An 18,032-nucleotide genomic window follows, 5' to 3' on the forward strand; every position below is an offset into this window, starting at 1 on the left:
CGGATGAAATTTGTTAGACAGGTTGAGTGTGTGACAAGGAGAAATGATTCGATTTTGGTGAAGATCTGGATCTGGTTAGAGAATTATTTAATTTTAAAAGTGATTTTTCACCATTGAGAGATCGGGCCAAAAACTATATATAGCACGATATTTTCAAAAATGTTTTGGGCCCGATATGTTCTCGTGGATCAGGCATTGCGTGGCGGCGGTATGTGCTCCACCGAGTGCCTTTCTAGTTTATTTATATTTTAATTTACGGATGATTTCCAACAGTTCTGTGATTTTACCTGGTGTATCGACTTCGATGTCCGTCGGCACACAAAATTATCGTGCTTCCCCATTGTCTTGGGTCACTCACCTGCATTTTTTTCATTTAGTTATATTTTCATTTATGGATGTTGTCCGACGATTCTGTGATTTTTTTATTTTTTTTTTGCGGTGTACTGGCTTCGATATCCATTGGCACGCAAAATTTCAGCTTTCTACATCACCCGGAAGGCACTGCCGATCTTTAATATCAGTCAGTCAGTTAATCAGTGGTTATAAAGAGCTTTATATTTTAGATATATAAATAAATAAATAAATATATATATGAAATATATAATATATATTAAATATATATCAGATATATATTAAATACAACTGCGGATAAGTAGGCTATGTAAGTTGCCGTGTTGTCATAATTTACACCAAGCATAATTCAAACGTTTATTTTGCATATGTATTTGTAATATTCGTGATATTACATTTTTAAGCAATTCAAGTTGAAGATTTAAGTTAAAAAAATTGTTTTCAAGAAATTTCAAACAAAATACCCTAAGGACATACACAAGGGAGGGGTAGGTACATCCGGAAGTTTGGTACAATTGGGTAGCATACAGCTTTATGAATGAAATCACATAATGTGCTGTTAGTAATTGGTGTTGGGGATTTGTCAGGCAAAACAACTTACCGTCATACAATACCTAATCAAGTGGTATTATGACAAAATACATTACAAGTTCTGTATTTACAGGTTTCATATAAATTGGGGTTATTTTTCCAAAAAATTCAAAAGAAATACACTTGAGACATACACAAGGGAGGGGTAGGTGCATCCCCGAAGTTTGGTACAATTTCACAAAAGTTTGAAGTAGTTCAGTGACATCACAGGACAAGACAGACACTGCATATGCAAGTGTGTGTGTGTGTATACATATATATATATATATATATATATATATATATATATATATATATATATATATATATAAATATATACATATATATATATATATATAAATATATATATATATATATATACATATATATAAATATATACATATATATAAATATATATATATATATATATATATATATATATAAATATATACATATATATATATATATATATGTATATGTATATATAGACATACATACATATATGTAATACTTTGACATATGCTACCTGTTGAGGGTGCAGTGGTGGATCAGTCGCAAGAAGTTCTTCCATATTTTCCAGCAGCTTGAGGAGAAAGTCCACTCCAAAACGATTTGTCACGTAATGCTTGGAGAATACAAACCACCAGCTGGAAGTACGGCATGTCACCAAAGAAGGTCATTGAAGACCTGAACACAGTGTCCAATACAGACTTCCAGCTCTCATATTCCTGTCACAATGAAACCAGTAGATTTATGTGGTGATATTCCGCACTAACTCCAATTTGAATTATTTCTTCTAGGAGTCATTCAATAGCCCTAATTTTCATTTGGAAGGAGGATTTTTCAATCGAAGTCGTTTAGGCAAAGTTTGCAGCTGTTAATATGAATATATTCAATGGGATTCATTCTCGTCCTGACATAATGAGAACTCCTCTGTTTTTTAGATAAAGTGGTGAAGAGCCAACCTTGGCCGTTTCTGACATGCAAATTCCCAAAAGGTGACATCTCATAACCAGAATCCACCGAAAGGCAACGGAATCAACTTTTCTATCCACTTGTGCTCAATTACATTTGAAATCCTGCAATAAATATACCCTGGGCTTATGGAAGGATGATAAAGATGCAAGCAATTAAAGGACACACACTGAAGGAATTCCAGTGGCGAACAGTGACTTTCTGTGATTAAAGGCACTGCCTCGTGAGCATCGTACAACCGGGTTGTTCTTCACAAACTTCAAAACCTTCCTTATGCAACACATGGCTGTGGGTAGCATCATTTGTTGGGGGCACAGTGGTGTCGTTGATGCAGTGTTTGCTCCCTGTAGGTTAGAGCAGAAATTTGGAATATGTTCAGTGTGCTGGCAACAGCTTGCCGACTCTTTGCGAAGGACATCTTGGGATCTTTAATGTTTACTAACTACTGCCGGCAGACTGGACGCCCAATTTAAGGTCCACCCGAGGAATGGCAGACATTTATGCCTCGTCTGCCTGCGAAGCACCAGGATGACAATTTAAAGCTGGGTCGAGATTCGAAATCCGGCTAGATAGCTCAGAGGCGAGTATGCGTACCCCTAAGCCATCCTGCCAGCCCATGCATGACTGAACCAGTTGATTAGTTGGTGATGAAATCGACAAGGGTGGATCTAGTAGCCTACAGCTTTGTGAATTAAATCACATAATGTGTTGCTAGTAATTGGCTTGGACGTTGGGGATTTGTCAGGTAAAACAACTTACAGTCATCATACATTACATAATCAAGTGGCATTATGACAAAATACATTACAAACTGTTAGATTGCATGTGTATTTACAGGTTTTGTATAAATTGGGGGTTATAACAGTGCGATGTATACATCAGGTTTGATAACGACTAGTGCATCCCAGCTCTATTATCTTATGGCATCGACTTAGAGCATCATTGATATCTCGCATGACAAGGTTCCTATTGTTTAATCAATTTGTTTACTTCCCAATCTTTTGTTTTAAGAGTTTTGAAAAAGGTGCACTTTGCTGTTTTGATTTTGCGACTTCATTTTATGCTATTGTTCCAGAACTGGGGCATGTTCAGTTCGCAATCGGCTTGCTATTGCTTGCTATCGTTTGTCAAGAGCAAGCGATTCAGGGAGGTGCTTCACGAGTGGTAAGCGAGCTGCTTGCGAATGGAACACTTCCGTATGTTTGCAAAAATGGCCGCCGTAGTTAAATTCAAAACGATTTGGGGCAATTTCTTCAATTTTGCTGTCACAGTGGACGATATTGAAATGTGCAGTCCACACTTTTATTGTTTGCTCTACTGTAATATATACAAGCATGCAAAAACCTTCCAGCCCTCCCTAAAATGCACAGTGGCAGGTCCATAGATCAGCTTGGTTAGGGGTGGGTTCCCCCTTCTGACCCCCCCACCCCCATTTTATTTCTCTTTCTTTTCATCTTCTGAGTACAGGCTGGAGCCAGAGCCAGATTTAAATTTAACAGCCCCCAGGACATTCGAGTAGTAGAGGCCCCCTCCGCCCCTCCCCCTCCCCACCACCAACATTGAAATGTAGTGGGAAGAGAAAATAAAAATAAAAAGAGCATAACTGTGTATAGATCTCTAAACATTTCACGACAACACTTTTTTTTCACTGAAGATGAATTAAAAGTAAAAATATTTTAAACTGGAAGGGAACTCGGAAAAGGGCATACCTCCACCAAGCTGATTAGTTTACGATTTGTATCCCACTGATAGGCCAGATCTGGATTCGGACCTGAACTAAAATTTAATCAGCTTGTTCTTGTCACCTAACCAAGTCATCCACCAAGTTTCGCCTGAATCCGTCCGTAACATTTACAGATATCGTGCTATATATCATTTAGCCCCATCACTCAATGGTGAAAACTCACTTGAAAAATTCTCCGATCTGGATCTGAATTCAGATCTTCACCAAAATCGAATAAATTCTTCCTTCTTGTATACCCAACCTGCCCACCAAGTTTCGTCTGAATCATCCAAAACGTTTTGTGATATTGTGTTATATGTCAGTTTAGCACTATCACTCAATGGTGAAAAATCACTTTAAAAATTCTCGGATCTGGATCCGGATTTGGATCTTTACCAAATTCTAATCATTCATCGTTGTTGTATACCCAAGCTCTCCACCAAGTTTCGTCCGAATCCGTCCACAACTTTTTGAGAGATTTTGTTCACAAACAGACAGGGATGAAAACATAACCTTCATCCACCTTCAGTGGGTGGAGGTAATTATCAGTTAGAGCTTAATAAAGTGATACATCGAAATGATAAAGTGATTTTGATGGAACGTAAACACAAATTTATCAAAAAACTCGATGGAGAAAGTTGAATTGCCAGCTTTACAAAGCAGATGTGACCCCATTTCCCTGGCTCTGAAGCCTTTGGGGCCCTCGACAAATGTACCGTTGGTCCTTCCCTAAATCCGGCCCTGGATGTAGCTGCAGCTAACACAACTAGAAAGTTCATAGAACACTGTGCCCCATGCAGTGTTCTAGTATATAATTCAATTGAAATAAAATAATTATTTTAAAGGTTGTAAAAGGAATTCCAGAACTTTAGTGCCATTGATGCAGTCTTATACACCACTTTATATAACATGTGCAAGTACTGCAAAACTGGAGGTTTTTGGAAGCGATAAGAAGGTGATTAGTGTTCTACAGTGTTAAAGTATTTAATTTAATTGAAATAAAATAAAGATTGTAAATGTCGTGCAAAAACTAAATTAATTCCGGAAGTTTACTGCCGTTGATGCGATGGCTTTTACACCACCTTATCGAACACATAAATTAGTTATTCATGCTTGTTGTTTGTGTTCTTTATGATGTCCTCAAAACCGTAAGGAAAAAATCTCACTCCTCTTTGCGCATGTGCAATCGGGCCAAATTCAGAGCTAAAGTACTATAAAACTACAGGTTCGTTTTCCAATTCATATGCTAATTTGTGTTCAAAATATAACATTCAATTGAAATTAAGTTGTTTCTCGATCATAAACTGATGTTTGTGGATGGATGGATGGACAGATGGAAATTAACCAATTGTTTAATTCGCTTTTAGCTTCACGTTTTCAGGGTTTAAGTTTGTTCGGGGAAATTGTTGTCACAAGAGGATCGTGTAAAACTGAAAACGACAGCCTGGACAGCATTTACTCGAGTACCACAATAGCATTGTTTACATGGATACCGCCGTGTTGTGAAGTAGCGCTGAGCACTCTTTTCCGTTGCAGTGCTAGCTTGAATGCTTTGAATCAAGCAAGCCACTTGGCGAGCGGTAATCCAGCCACTTACTAACAGAACACACCCTAGAACATGCATGACAGACAAACAGATCTTCCCATGCCTGAACTAGAAAGTCTTGAACAAGCCGGTTATTTTGGTTTTTTGGACAGGAAATTTGATAGGAGCATTGTAATTCTCTTAAAACCAGCTCCATTTTCAGAAGTTGAGAATCACAATACTTAATACTGCTGACTTCAGACAGATTTGAACCAACTACTTCTGGGATGCAAGTCCAGTGTTTTCACCACTCAACCATCACCACACCCAGTGGTTCCCACATGGTGAGGACACTGGACTGGCACCCGAGAGGAAAACAATAGAACTCCATCTGCCAAGGATCTCAGAATGAGCCTCGCTCCTGGAAAGAAAAAAAGAAGGTAAAATTGCTTAATTTATTGGCTGGTTTTGTTAGAAACAGACTGAATCTTTACATAAATAAATTAATGCTCACACTAAATCCATTTAATAAAACATAACTCCAAAACTGCAATTCTCCCAGAAGCTCCGGCATACTACAATTGTTATTTAATGGAGTACTTGTGTGTTTTTCAGAGAGGTAGGGAGCCTCCAGTAAGTTTCCTAATGAATGACCTTTTGCATAGAGTTCAGTGTTGATATAGGAGTGAAGTGCGATGGAAAGAGGAAGCATTTAACAGAGAGTAAATATACAGAGCGTGGAACTGCAAGCCGCTGCTTTGGGGATTTAAAACTCGGGCTTTTCCAACGCTGGACTAGCATGGTGCAGTTTCATTCCCTGTTGTGCTTACATGAGGGCCTGCTCCGCAAGAGATAAATCAATCTGCACTGCATGAAGGCAGATAACATGTAAAGCGTCCTTGCTCAGCTCCCCCGTCCAGGAATCCATCTGTTCAATCAGGGCAGTAACAACAGCAATGAAAAAGCATCTCAAAATGTAAAGCCCATCCACCTCGTCTGCTTTGTACTCAAACTAAGTTGACGCAAACAACAGCTAAAAAAATGTAAATTTTATAAACCAATGTTCTCCATATTCTCATTTGATATTTGATAATTATTTATTTTCCATAGACATCATTATATGAAAACAAACATTTTCAAATAATTTCAGCAATATGAACAAAGTATGACCGCACACAGAAAAGAAGAAACATCAGAAGCAAAAGCTTGAGAGTGATGTCCTTAAATAAATTGCATTTCATACAATATATCTTGACATGATATCTGACTGTAAAGAAAGAGAGAAAGAGAAAGAAAATAAGAAATTCAAGAAAAGTGAGGAATATCAAGGGAAAAAATTAATAAAAGAGATCAATTTAACATCACGTATAGTATCAGACTAACGAGCCATAATTATGTCCTTATCATAAACGTGTTACATTGCCCAGACTCAACTATAAGTGCACATACAATCCATGTTAAATACAGTTTATTTAGAAGTCAAGGTTAGATCGTGAACATGAAAAATTTGCAGAAGTTTTGACATAATTAAATGATTCAGCCAAATAAAATTAACAGCAGAATTGAATTGTACATTGTAATGAATTCAGATCCAATTCAGATTATTATTGTATAATGATAAGAATGTGAACGTTACTATGGCCACACACATGGGCTAGATTTCACAATTATAGACAGTAATTTTAGAGGTAATAGAAAACAAATGATTTGTTTGTTTGTTTGTTGAAAATTTGATGACAAAAGCTCATATGGTCAAAAAAACAAACGAAAAGTTTTTGACAAAAGTCACGCTGGGAAACCTCATATTAATTACCTACTCAGGGTCTCCAACCCTCACCGGTTTGACAGGAAGGACAGTCTACATGACATCCTTAATCTGGATTGCTACCGCACAAAACACCACCTTCCAATGGCACACAATAACAGGATGACTTGAGCTAAACACAAATTCCAAGATAAAAGTAAAATGATTGATTATATGTGAGCACACGGCCTGTGCTAAGGTCTTATACTTTGATAACTATCCTGTACCCCACATGTGTAACAGTACAAGTGGGGTGTGCTTACACATTGTGTAAGCATACGAACTATGCTTCCCCCATTGTCTCGAGTCACTCACTTGCATTTGATTTCTTTCATTTATTTATTTTCATTTATTTATATTTTCATTTACAGATGCTTTCTGATAGTTCTGTGACTTTTCCTGGTGTACCGGCTTCGATGTCCATTGGCATGCAAAATTTCAGCTTTTTACGTCACCCAGAAGGTTCCAATCTTTAATATCAGTGAGTCAGTCAGTGAGTGAGTCAGTCAGTGGTGAGAAAGAGTTGTATAGATTCAGTATACAAAACATTAGGAACACCTTCCTCATACTGAGTTACACCCTCTTTTGCCTTCAGAACAGCCTCAATTTGTCAGGGCATGGACTCTATATGATGTCGAAAGTGTTCCACAGGGATGTTGGTCCATGTTGACTACAATGCTTCCATCTGTTGTGTCAAGTTGGCTGGTAGTGGATCTCCACTTTGAATAGCTCATTCCATCTCATCCCACAGATACTCAATTGTATTGAGATCTGGTGACTGGGCAGGCCACTGCATTAAGCTGAATTCACTGTCATGTTTGTGGAACCATTCCTGGACAATCTCAGCCTTGTGGCATGGGGCATTATCCTGCTGAAGGAATCCATTTGTAGATGGATACACTGCTGCCATGAAGGGATGCACCTGATTGGCAATGATGTTCAGATATCATGTGGCATTCAAACGGTGCTCCACCTTTATGAAGGGGTTCAATGTGTGCCAATAAAACACACCCCACACCACCACCACCACTAGCCTGAAATTGTTGACATACGACATGATGGATGCATGTACTCATGTGGTTTTCTCCATACCCTAGTCCTCCCATAAGCGTGAAACGGCAGGAATCGGGATTCATCAGACCAGGCAATGTTCTTCCAATCCTCCAATGTCCAGTGTTTTTGTTCCGTCGCCTACTGCAACCACAGGTTCTTGTTTTTTGCTGAAAGAAGTGGAACTCTGTACCATCATTGGGTACCATACCCCATTCGTGTCAGGGTATGACGAGTTGTGCATTCTTTTATGGGTCTTTCGGCACCAATGTTGTACTGGACTGTCAGTTGACTAACTGTAGCCCGTCTGTTGCTCTGCAAAATTCGTGTTAACCTCCTTTGGCCTCATTCATCACTGAGCCATTTTCGAACACTGGCCTGCCATTGGCTGGATGTCCTTTGGGTACATACAGGAAACTGTTGAGCATGATAAACCCAGCAGTGTTGCAGTTCTTTACACACTCAAACCGATGTGCCTGGCACCGACCACCATACCCCATTCAAAGGCACTTCAATATTTTGTCTTGCCCATTCACCCTCTAAATGGCACACATACACAATCCATGTCTCAAGACTTATAAATCCTTTTGTAACCTTATAAATCCATCAACACTGATTGAAGTGTATTTCACAGGTGCAATCAAAAAGGGATAAGAGCTTTCACCTGGATTCAACTGATCGGTCTATTTCATGGAAAGAGCAGGAGTTCGTAATGTTTTGTACACTGGATGTATGTTAGATATATAACCAGAAACGACTCTTCTGACCTAATAATAGCAACAGTATGACAAATGTCATGCTGCGTTTTGCATATATATTACACTAGCAAATACCACCCGTCACTTCGCTGATGGGAATACTAAGAGGGGGAAGAGAGTGAGGAGGGGTGGAAGAGCAAAGAGGGGAGAGCGAGGAGGGGTGGTGAAGGGAAGGCAGTATGAGGAGTGGAAGGCAGTATGAGGAGTGGAAGGCAGTATGAGGAGTGGAAGGCAGCATGAGGGGAAAGGAAGGGAAGGCAGCAGGAGGGGATGGGGAGGCAGTGTGAGGAGAGGAAGGCAGCATGAAGGGAGGGAAAGGGAAGGCAGCATGAGGGGAAGGGAAGGCAGCATACCAGGGTGCCACCGGGGTGAAAGTGTTTTCAATCATTGATTGCGAAAGCAAACTTGTTGCTGTTTCAGACTTTGGTTTCTTTGAATCTTCATTCACAACTATCACTAATATGTACTCTCTCTGGTGTTTGGTTTACAAACATTTTAGAACATTGGACGTATTACAGTGATGAGCAACGTCTATTGAACAAAGGGAGCATGCAACTTTCGGACTGTCTTCTTTAACCTTCCCAAAATAGTTCCAATCTGCACTTCTGGACCTCCCAACAGGGACAAAACATTTTTTTCCCGAAAAAAAAAACGCTTCTTTCTCTGAAGTAGCAATTACTCAGAATCAACTTCAATTCCGGTTCACTTCTAGATTGTTTTCAATCTCATGGTTGGAATCGAGTATTTTGGAATCAATTCAACCAACCACTATTAAGCACTCAAATAAGCAATCCAATGAAATGGTTGATAAGGAACGGCTGGCTTGGTCATAGTAAAAACCATCCGAAGACGTCTGGAGATGACCGGAGATGTCCAGAGGGTCAAAATGTGCGAATTGGACTAATGTACACTTTTTTAGCAGTGGGAACTGCTGCTAAGTTCAATTCCGCAGTTAAAATTTTGAAATTCGGTTCAGGTTAAGAGATTGTAGAACTTATCGCATTTCAGCTGTAATGCTTATAAACCTCTTTATCTATTTTCTGATGACTCCACCCTCTGCCGTGACATCCCTCATCATTCAGACAGGTGGGCTGCAGCCTCTTCCCTCTCTTCAGACTTTGACAAAAAGCACAAGCTGGTCAAACACTGTGGAATATGTTGTTCAATCCTGACAAATATATATATATATATATATATATATATATATATATATATATATATATGTATATATATATATATATATATATATATATATATATATATATATATACACATACATATATATATATATATATATATATATATATATATATATATATATATATATATATATATATCCCTCTCTCCCTTTCCCTCTCTCTCCCTCTCTCTCTCTCCCTCTCTCTCTCCCTCTCTCTCCCTCTCTCTCCCTCTCTCTGACTTACAGACACTTGTGTCTCACTATCAGCCACAATCTTTCTTGGGAATTCAAAGTTGGCATCCAAAGCCAGTGGTGACTCATCGTACAAAGTCCTTCCTTGGCACACATGAACTCCGATCGAACTAAAAGGAGTATATCTGCAACTTGACAGAGTACTGTTCACTGCTCTCTCCTATGGGCTGGCTCCATTGCTTCATACCTTGCTCACCATGATGCCATGGAAACCAAGGCCTTCAATATCATTAGAATCTTCCATGCTGAAGATTGTCTATGTGCCTACTGCCTATCACTTTCCCATCGCAGACAGGTTGGTGGTCTCACTGTCTTCTACCGCCTCCTTTCTGGCCTTGCACCCTCTGCTCTTTTCGTGCCTTGTTCCTACATGGCGAACATGGTCCACCATCAAACCCCTTCTGGTGAAACTACCAAAATCCAGAATCACTGCTCACTGCCACTCATTCGTTTCTCTTTTTTTTCCCCACCTGTGGAACCAACTTCCACATTCTCTTCAATCTCATTCTGCCCTCCAGGTCTTCAAGACAACTGTTCAGCACTATTTCAGGTCATCCCCAATCCAAAACCATGATCTTTTCTACCCCCATATTAACTCCCCCCCTCCCCTCCCGACCCACCACCAACCCCTTCCAAATTTCCTGTTTTTCCTTCCTGAGAGTTTCCTTTTGTATCCATCCTGTCCACCCCATGTGTCCTTTCCTGCCCCCATTCCTCCCGACACCCATTGCTTGTACACGTCTCCCTCTATCTCATCCTTCAACTCCGCTGTTGATGTTTCCACCCTCTCTCAACTGTACCTTTTGTCCTGTTGTGTCCTGATCCGTTCAGTGAAGTACTTCTATCTCTTTCATGAGCCTCCACTGTGTATCCACATTTTTTTGATTATAATGGGAGGAAATTGTTGTCATGGAGACCGTTTTCTCAACTACATATGTATACAAAAATAATTGATTACAATGGAGTGAAAATGTTGTCATGGACACCATTTCATCTTTTCCACATGGGGCTTTTCTCTTTTCCACATGGGACTTTTTCGATGCCACTTGGGACTTTTTATATTCCATGTGGGACTTTTCCCTATGCCACTAACCACAAACCAAGATGAGCAGAACCTGAACAAAACAGATACATTTAATTAATTCAATTTTGCACCCTCTTCGCTTGGTAATGAGGTGGTTTACTGGTAAGGGGGGGCAGTGGTGGAGGGGGTGGGTGCTTTTGATTATGACTGGTGACCCTCATGTTATTGCAGAAGGCCCTCAGACAGAAGGTTTAACAGGGTCAAGGGTTCCAATGGGGGCAATGGGGTCTTTAGGTTCTACAGGATCTTTGGGTCCTAAAGGGTCTTAGGGTCTTTGGGTCTTCAGGTTATAAAGGGTTTAAAGGGTCTTGAGGGTCCTAGGGGTCTAAAGGGTATTAGGGGCAAAGGATCTTAGGGGTCTTAAAGGTCTTAAGATTCTTAGGGGTGTTGAGGGTCTTAAAGAGTTTTTGGGTTATAAAATGTCTAAATGGTATTAGGGGTCTAACAGATCGAAAAGGGTCTTATAGGGTCATAAGTGTCTTCCCAGTCTTTGGGCTCTTAAGGGTCTTCAGGGTCTTTGGGGTCTTAAAGCGTCTTGATAGTTATAAAGGGTCTTGAGGGTCTTAGAGGTTTTCAGGGTCTTAAGAGTCATCAAGGGTCTGAGGGTTATAAGGGGTCAAAGGGGGTCTTAGAGGTCTTAAGGGGTCTTACTGATCTTACCAGTCTTTGGGTCTCAGGGTAAGAAAGGGTCTTTGGAGTCTAAAGGTTCAAAGGAGTCTTTGGGGTCTGAAGGGTCTTAGGAGTTAAAGGGTCTTAGGTTTATATATGGTCTTAATAGACTTAGGGGTCTTAAAGGGTCTTCAGGGTCTTAAGGGTAAAATTGGTCTCAAGGGTGTAAAGGTTTAAAGTGTCTTAAAAGTTCTAAAAAATATTTCATATGGATTAAAGGGGTCTAAAAGGTCTAAAAGGAGTAAGGGCTTTACACTGTCTACAGTGTAATACTGTTTACACTATTACACTCTACCTGTCTGAAAGGTATGTTCCAATAGTCTGTAATTAATAGAGGTAATTAATTGAGGTAGTCAAGGTCCAATAATAAGTAATTAATCGATGCACTCATGGTGAAACACGTTCAAACGGCACATAATTAATAGACATATAGGGGTCAACCAAGAAGACTTCACATTGATGAGGGTTCACCTGTCCACCCGTGTTTTTCAGTTTTATACACAGTATATACAGTGCCTACAGAGATCGCTTGAGGACGGGAGCTCTGCACTGGGCCGCGCTATGAGAGGGTGTAGGGTAGCCCGGAATCATGGCGAAACCCAATCCTTATCCCTGTGTCGTAAGAGGCGGCCAGCGTTTCATCAGGAAGGGCATCCGGCGTAAAACCTATGCCAAATCAGTATGCGGATCATAACGGATGATCCGCTGTGGCGACCCCTAACGGGAGCAGCCGAAAGACGAACAACAACATACAGTGCCTACAGAAGGTCTACACCCCCTTTCAAAATGTTCACCTTTTGTTGCCTTATAGCCTGGAATTAAATTGCATAAGTCAGACTTTTTCCACCTTTATTTACACATTGTAACTCATAACTTCCAAGTGAAAAACAAATTCTATAAATATCAGAAAATTAATTAAAAAGACAAAACTAGAATATCTTGGTTGGATAAGTGTCCACCCCCCTCATAATAGCAATTGTAAATCAGCTCAGGTGTGACCAATCACCTTCAAAATCACACACCAAGTTAATTGGCCTTCATCTGCGTTCAATTGTCATGATTCTGATAAAATCAGCTGTTACTGAAGGTGTTCTCTGCTGGGTAGTGCATTTCACAGCAAAGACTCAACCATGATAACAAGCAGCTTTCAAAAGACCTCCAGGATAAAGTTGTGGAAAGGCACAGTTCAGGGGATGGGTCGAAACATATTTCAAAGGCCTTTAATATCCCGTAAAGCACAGTTAAGACGTGAAGAAGTGGTTGGCATATGGTACCACTAAAACCCTGTCTAGATCGGCTGTCCCTCCAAACTGGATGACCAAGCAAGGAGGAGACTGATCAGAGAGGTCACCATTAGGCCAATGGCAACTTGGAAAGAGCTACATGCCTTTATGGCAAAGACTGATCACTGTGTACATGTAACAACAATATCCCAAGTCTTACACAAGTCTGGCCTGTACCATGGGGCGGCAGAAATGAAGCCCTTACTCAAAAACGCCCATCTTGAGTCCCGTTTAATATATGCAAAAAAACCACTCCAGAGATTCCGATTGATGCAAACCCAACACAGCACATCACCCAAAGAACACCATCCCTACTGTGAAGCATGGTGGTGGCAGCATCATGGTCTGGGGATGTTTGTTTCTCATCAGCAGGGACTGAGGCAATTGTCAGGATAGAAAGTAAAATGGGTGGAGCAAAATACAGAAAAATCCGAGAGGAAAACTTGCTGCCCTCTGCAAGAAAGCTGAAATTGGGATGGAAGTTCACCTTTCAGCATGACAATGACCCAAAGCACACAGCCAAAGCAACACTGGAGTAGCTAAGGAACAAAATGATAAATGTCCTTGAGTGGCCCAGTCAGAGCCCCAACATAAATCCAATCAAAATCTGTGGCATGACTTGAAGATTGCTGTCCATCAACACCCCACATGCAACTTGACTGAGCTTGAACAGTTTTGTTCAGAAGAATGGGGAAATATTTCCCAATTAAGGTGTGCAAAGTTTGGAGAGACCTATCCCAACAGACTCAGCTGTAATTGCTGTCAAAGGTGTTTCCACTGAGTATTAACTCGGGGGGGGGGGGGGGGGGGTGGACACTTATTCAACCAAGATATTCTAGTTTTTTATGTTTAATTAATTTTCTGAAATTTGTGTAATTTGTTTTTCCCTTGGAAGTTGTTGGTTATATCTGAATAAAGGTGGAAAAAGTCTGATTTAATGCAATTTCATTCCATGCTAGAAGGCAACAAAAGGTGAAAATTTTGAAAGGGGGTGTAGACTTTCAGTAGGCACTGTACAGCTATATATATATATATATATATATATATATATATATATATATATATATATATATATATATATATGTGTATATATATATATATATATATATATATATATATATATATATATATATATATATATATATATATATATATATATATATATATATATATATATATATATATAACTATATATATACATATATACATACATATATACATATATATATATATATATATATATATATATATATATATATATATATATATATACATACATACATATATACATATATACATATATATATATATATATATATATATATATATATATTTATATATAGCAGGTGAATCGGATGAAAATTAGCGATTTATGTGACCATGACCTTTTGACCTATTTACCTAAAAAAAACATGCTTTTATCTTGTCACTATCTCTACCAGGTGGTGAAGTTTTGTGAAGATCTGAGTAAAATGTGACCTGTAGGCGATTGACATACAAACAAACAAATCGACAGATAGAATAACAGACCAGACCAACCAATATATTTGCAAATCTTTGATGAATCAAACAAATAAACAAACAAACAAAAGGGGTAAATACATAACCTCCGTCCAGCTTTGGTTTCAGAGGTAACAAGGACACTACACCAATAGCTTTTAAAATATGGCAGTACTGAACCAATCGGATAAGTGTAGATTTTGCAAGGTAGAAACAGAAAGCATAAGTCACTTCTTATCTGGATGTAAAAAGCTCATGTCGGAACAGAACATTTTCACACTCAGACTCAGTTGCACCACATAAATAATTTCAAACAGGTGTCCAACACATACATTCTTGGCATGGCATGTGGCACATTTGCCTTGCCTGTTTTTCATGCTCCCACCCTACGATGTGGCCGAGAAGATTCTCATGGGCCTCTGCCTCGAGCGCCTCTCGGCTCAGCGCACTCTCTCTCTGCCAAACAAATGTTTCATCCTCTCATAAAAATTGTCAAGTTCACAAGCTTTTATGCATCAGTTTGTTAATTCAATCTGACATCACCTACAGTATGATGTGCTGGGTTATGTAAATAAAGGCATTCTGTTTCACTGTGTTCCCTGTACCCTTCATGCCATTGATAATGATGGACATTTTGGTGTCATACAATCACTTAGTGGTAATGTCGGGTCAGGTCAGGTATAGGAGCATGCGCCGGAGCAGCGCGTCGCTGCGATGACACCTCAGCACCACCCCGACACACACTACCGCAATCTGACCCGGGAAGGTTACCCCGTAGTTTTCCTCCGATCATCAAAGAGTGGGGGTCCCAAAAGTTTTGCCTCAATCCCATCGTCTGGTGAGCTACCCTGCGGAGGGCAGCTGCACAGGAGGTACTCCCACTGAGTGAGTTTTCAGATTTCTTTACGTCTATGTGTTTTGTATAGTGAAGGGTGTTACTGTGGCCGGAGTGCAAATCCTGCCACCAACCTCCTAAAAAAGTAACCCAACTGCAAGAGGATGTCCGCAGACACAGTTGGGCACGAGATTAGTGATGGGCCATCACATTTAAAATGATTCTTTCTTGTTCATGAACCTTTTGAGACAAAAACATCTCCAAGATTGCTACTTGACATGCAGGTCTCACACTCTCCCCTTCAGGGTCATCCATCACCTTTGGTAATTTTTTGGAAGGGTCCTTCTCGTTCCTCACCTGTTCTGTGACAAACATAGTGTGTAGGGTGCAGCGGCCAGAAATACGTGAGCGAGGTGAACGCTGAAGAAGATTATGTGATCTTTTCTGACCCAGTGCTGGTAAATCCTAGAAAAACATACACATGTACACAGATGTTAATATATCTGATAATCTTAACGATAATGAAGCAAACGTGGATGTCACCGTAATTCCAAAATCGAATTGGGGTGGAAATTTCGCCACTTTTGGGGGTAGCCGGTACTACAAATTATCCTTTATCTTTTGATAGATATGTGGAGTATGATATGTTGTGATCAATAAAGTTTCTTTCGAAAAATGATAAAAATTATAAAGTGCATTTGTAAGACCACAGCACATTGCCCACCGAAGGTGAAGAAGGGCCCAGTCGTACATATAATAATAGTGACAACAAAAACAACTATGATCTTTCTTTAATAAGAGTGATTACATGAATACTGAACAGCTATGATCTCTTCATGGGCAAACCACACATCTAAGTTGGCCTCCAAAGCTATTCGTCGATTGGGCATCCTCCATTGTGTGAAGTCCTTTGTTGGCTCCGTGCTCTGTCCCCACCCCACTCCCACTCCCCAGATTTTTGCAGCTCACACACAGTCCACCAGCAACCCCTTTCTGGTGAAATTCCCCAAATCCAGGATTACTGCTCACATCCACTCATTCGTTCCTCTTTTTTCCCCCACCTGTGGAACCAACTTCCACGTTCTCTTCAATCTTATTCTTCCCTCCAGGTCTTCAAGACAAATGTTCACCACCATCTCAGATTATCCCCTCTCCAAAACCATGATCTTTTCTACAACCATTAAACCACCTCACCTATCCCCACAAAATATTTTGGCTTCTGTATCCATCTTGTCCACCCCTACTTCTCATCATTACCTTCATCCCTTGTTTGTCTGTCTGTATATTTCGCCCTCCACCCTGCTGTTGGCATTTCCCCCTAGTGTTTCTGCTGTTCGTTTTAGCCGCGTCTCACAAGCGAGACGTAGGCTCAAAGAGAGCTCGGCGTTGTTCTTCTTCTTGTGAAGACAAAACCTTTATGACTCGGCTCTTTTATATACAGGATTCGGATCTCCTTAAATACTAAACACCTGTACACATCCTCACATTGACGGTGCCTTTTGAGAGCGTCTATCATGAACTTTTAAATATATTCGGACATTTGCTTTAAAGTTTCGAAAAGTTCACGTTAATATTTAAAGATTATTCCATTTAATGTGTAGTTATTTCGTAAATACACTATTTTCTCGTCATGAACGACGATCGTCCAGGACGGGTCTCACTATTTGCTCGGTCAAGGCACGTGACGAAATATCGGAAGTTGTTGTTGTCTTCTTGTTCTTGTTTTTGTTCTTCTTCTTGTTCTTCTTCTTCTTCTTCTTCTTGTTCTTGTTCTTCTTCTTCTGGTGAAGACAAAACCTTTAGGACGTGGCTCTTGGACACATTTGTCCTTGTTGTTATGTTGAGTCCTCGTCCATTCTTTGCTCTCGCTCTTCCACGAGCCTTGACTCTGCATTAAAAAAAAATTAATGAAAACACATCCAGACCCACCTCTTGAAACCAGCAAGAGGTGGGTTCAGGTGTTTTTTGAATGGTGCGATGAAAGCGAGGAAAAGCTTATTTGAAGAGACTTGACAGGTAGGTATGTTATGAATGTAGACCAGAAAGGGTTGTAATAAAGTGAGGTGATCAACGTTACACACTCACAACATACAGGAAAATTGTCAATTGGCCAAACCAGGGCACTGACATGAAGCCTCGTCTTGTGAAAGACACCATAACATTTTTGTACGCAAATGCAAAATCATGAAGTATCCACAGGTAAATATAAAGATAAACACATTGCCAGATTGACATCCTTTTCGAAGGACAGCATGCTCTACAAGTGGATGTCCCCTGCTGGTACCTGCTTCAGAAAGGCAGTTTTATTTGGACACAATTCTACCAGAGGTGTCAAATCGAGGTATAGACAACCTCTAGTCGAACATGCTTACTCGTGAGTCTCATAAAAAACTATTCAATAGATCCATTGCATTTTGTCAATGGGTGCACTCAGTGGGGATAGTCTGATGGAAGGAAAAGGAGAAATGGAGAA

The 18,032-nt window shown here is 39.9% G+C and overlaps 1 protein-coding gene across 7 annotated transcripts in view; it reads right to left on the minus strand.

Moving 5' to 3' along the window:
• The window catches only part of LOC147012008 (BAI1-associated protein 3-like), a 176,012-nt gene that overhangs the window by 91,579 nt on the left and 66,401 nt on the right, over positions 1-18,032 (minus strand). For all 7 annotated transcript variants that reach the window (XM_085856531.1, XM_085856530.1, XM_085856533.1 and 4 more), the window contains 4 exons: positions 15,917-16,024; positions 15,091-15,180; positions 5,975-6,072; positions 1,448-1,568 (listed from right to left, as the gene is read on the minus strand). In XM_085856531.1, the coding sequence (XP_085712657.1) occupies positions 1,448-1,568; positions 5,975-6,072; positions 15,091-15,180; positions 15,917-16,024 (417 nt within the window). The remainder of the gene's footprint in view (positions 1-1,447; positions 1,569-5,974; positions 6,073-15,090; positions 15,181-15,916; positions 16,025-18,032) is intronic.

Source organism: Eptatretus burgeri, chromosome 15, assembly GCF_056783735.1.
Source record: "Eptatretus burgeri isolate ZD-2024b chromosome 15, Ebu_testis_v1, whole genome shotgun sequence".
Lineage (NCBI taxonomy): Eukaryota > Metazoa > Chordata > Myxini > Myxiniformes > Myxinidae > Eptatretus > Eptatretus burgeri.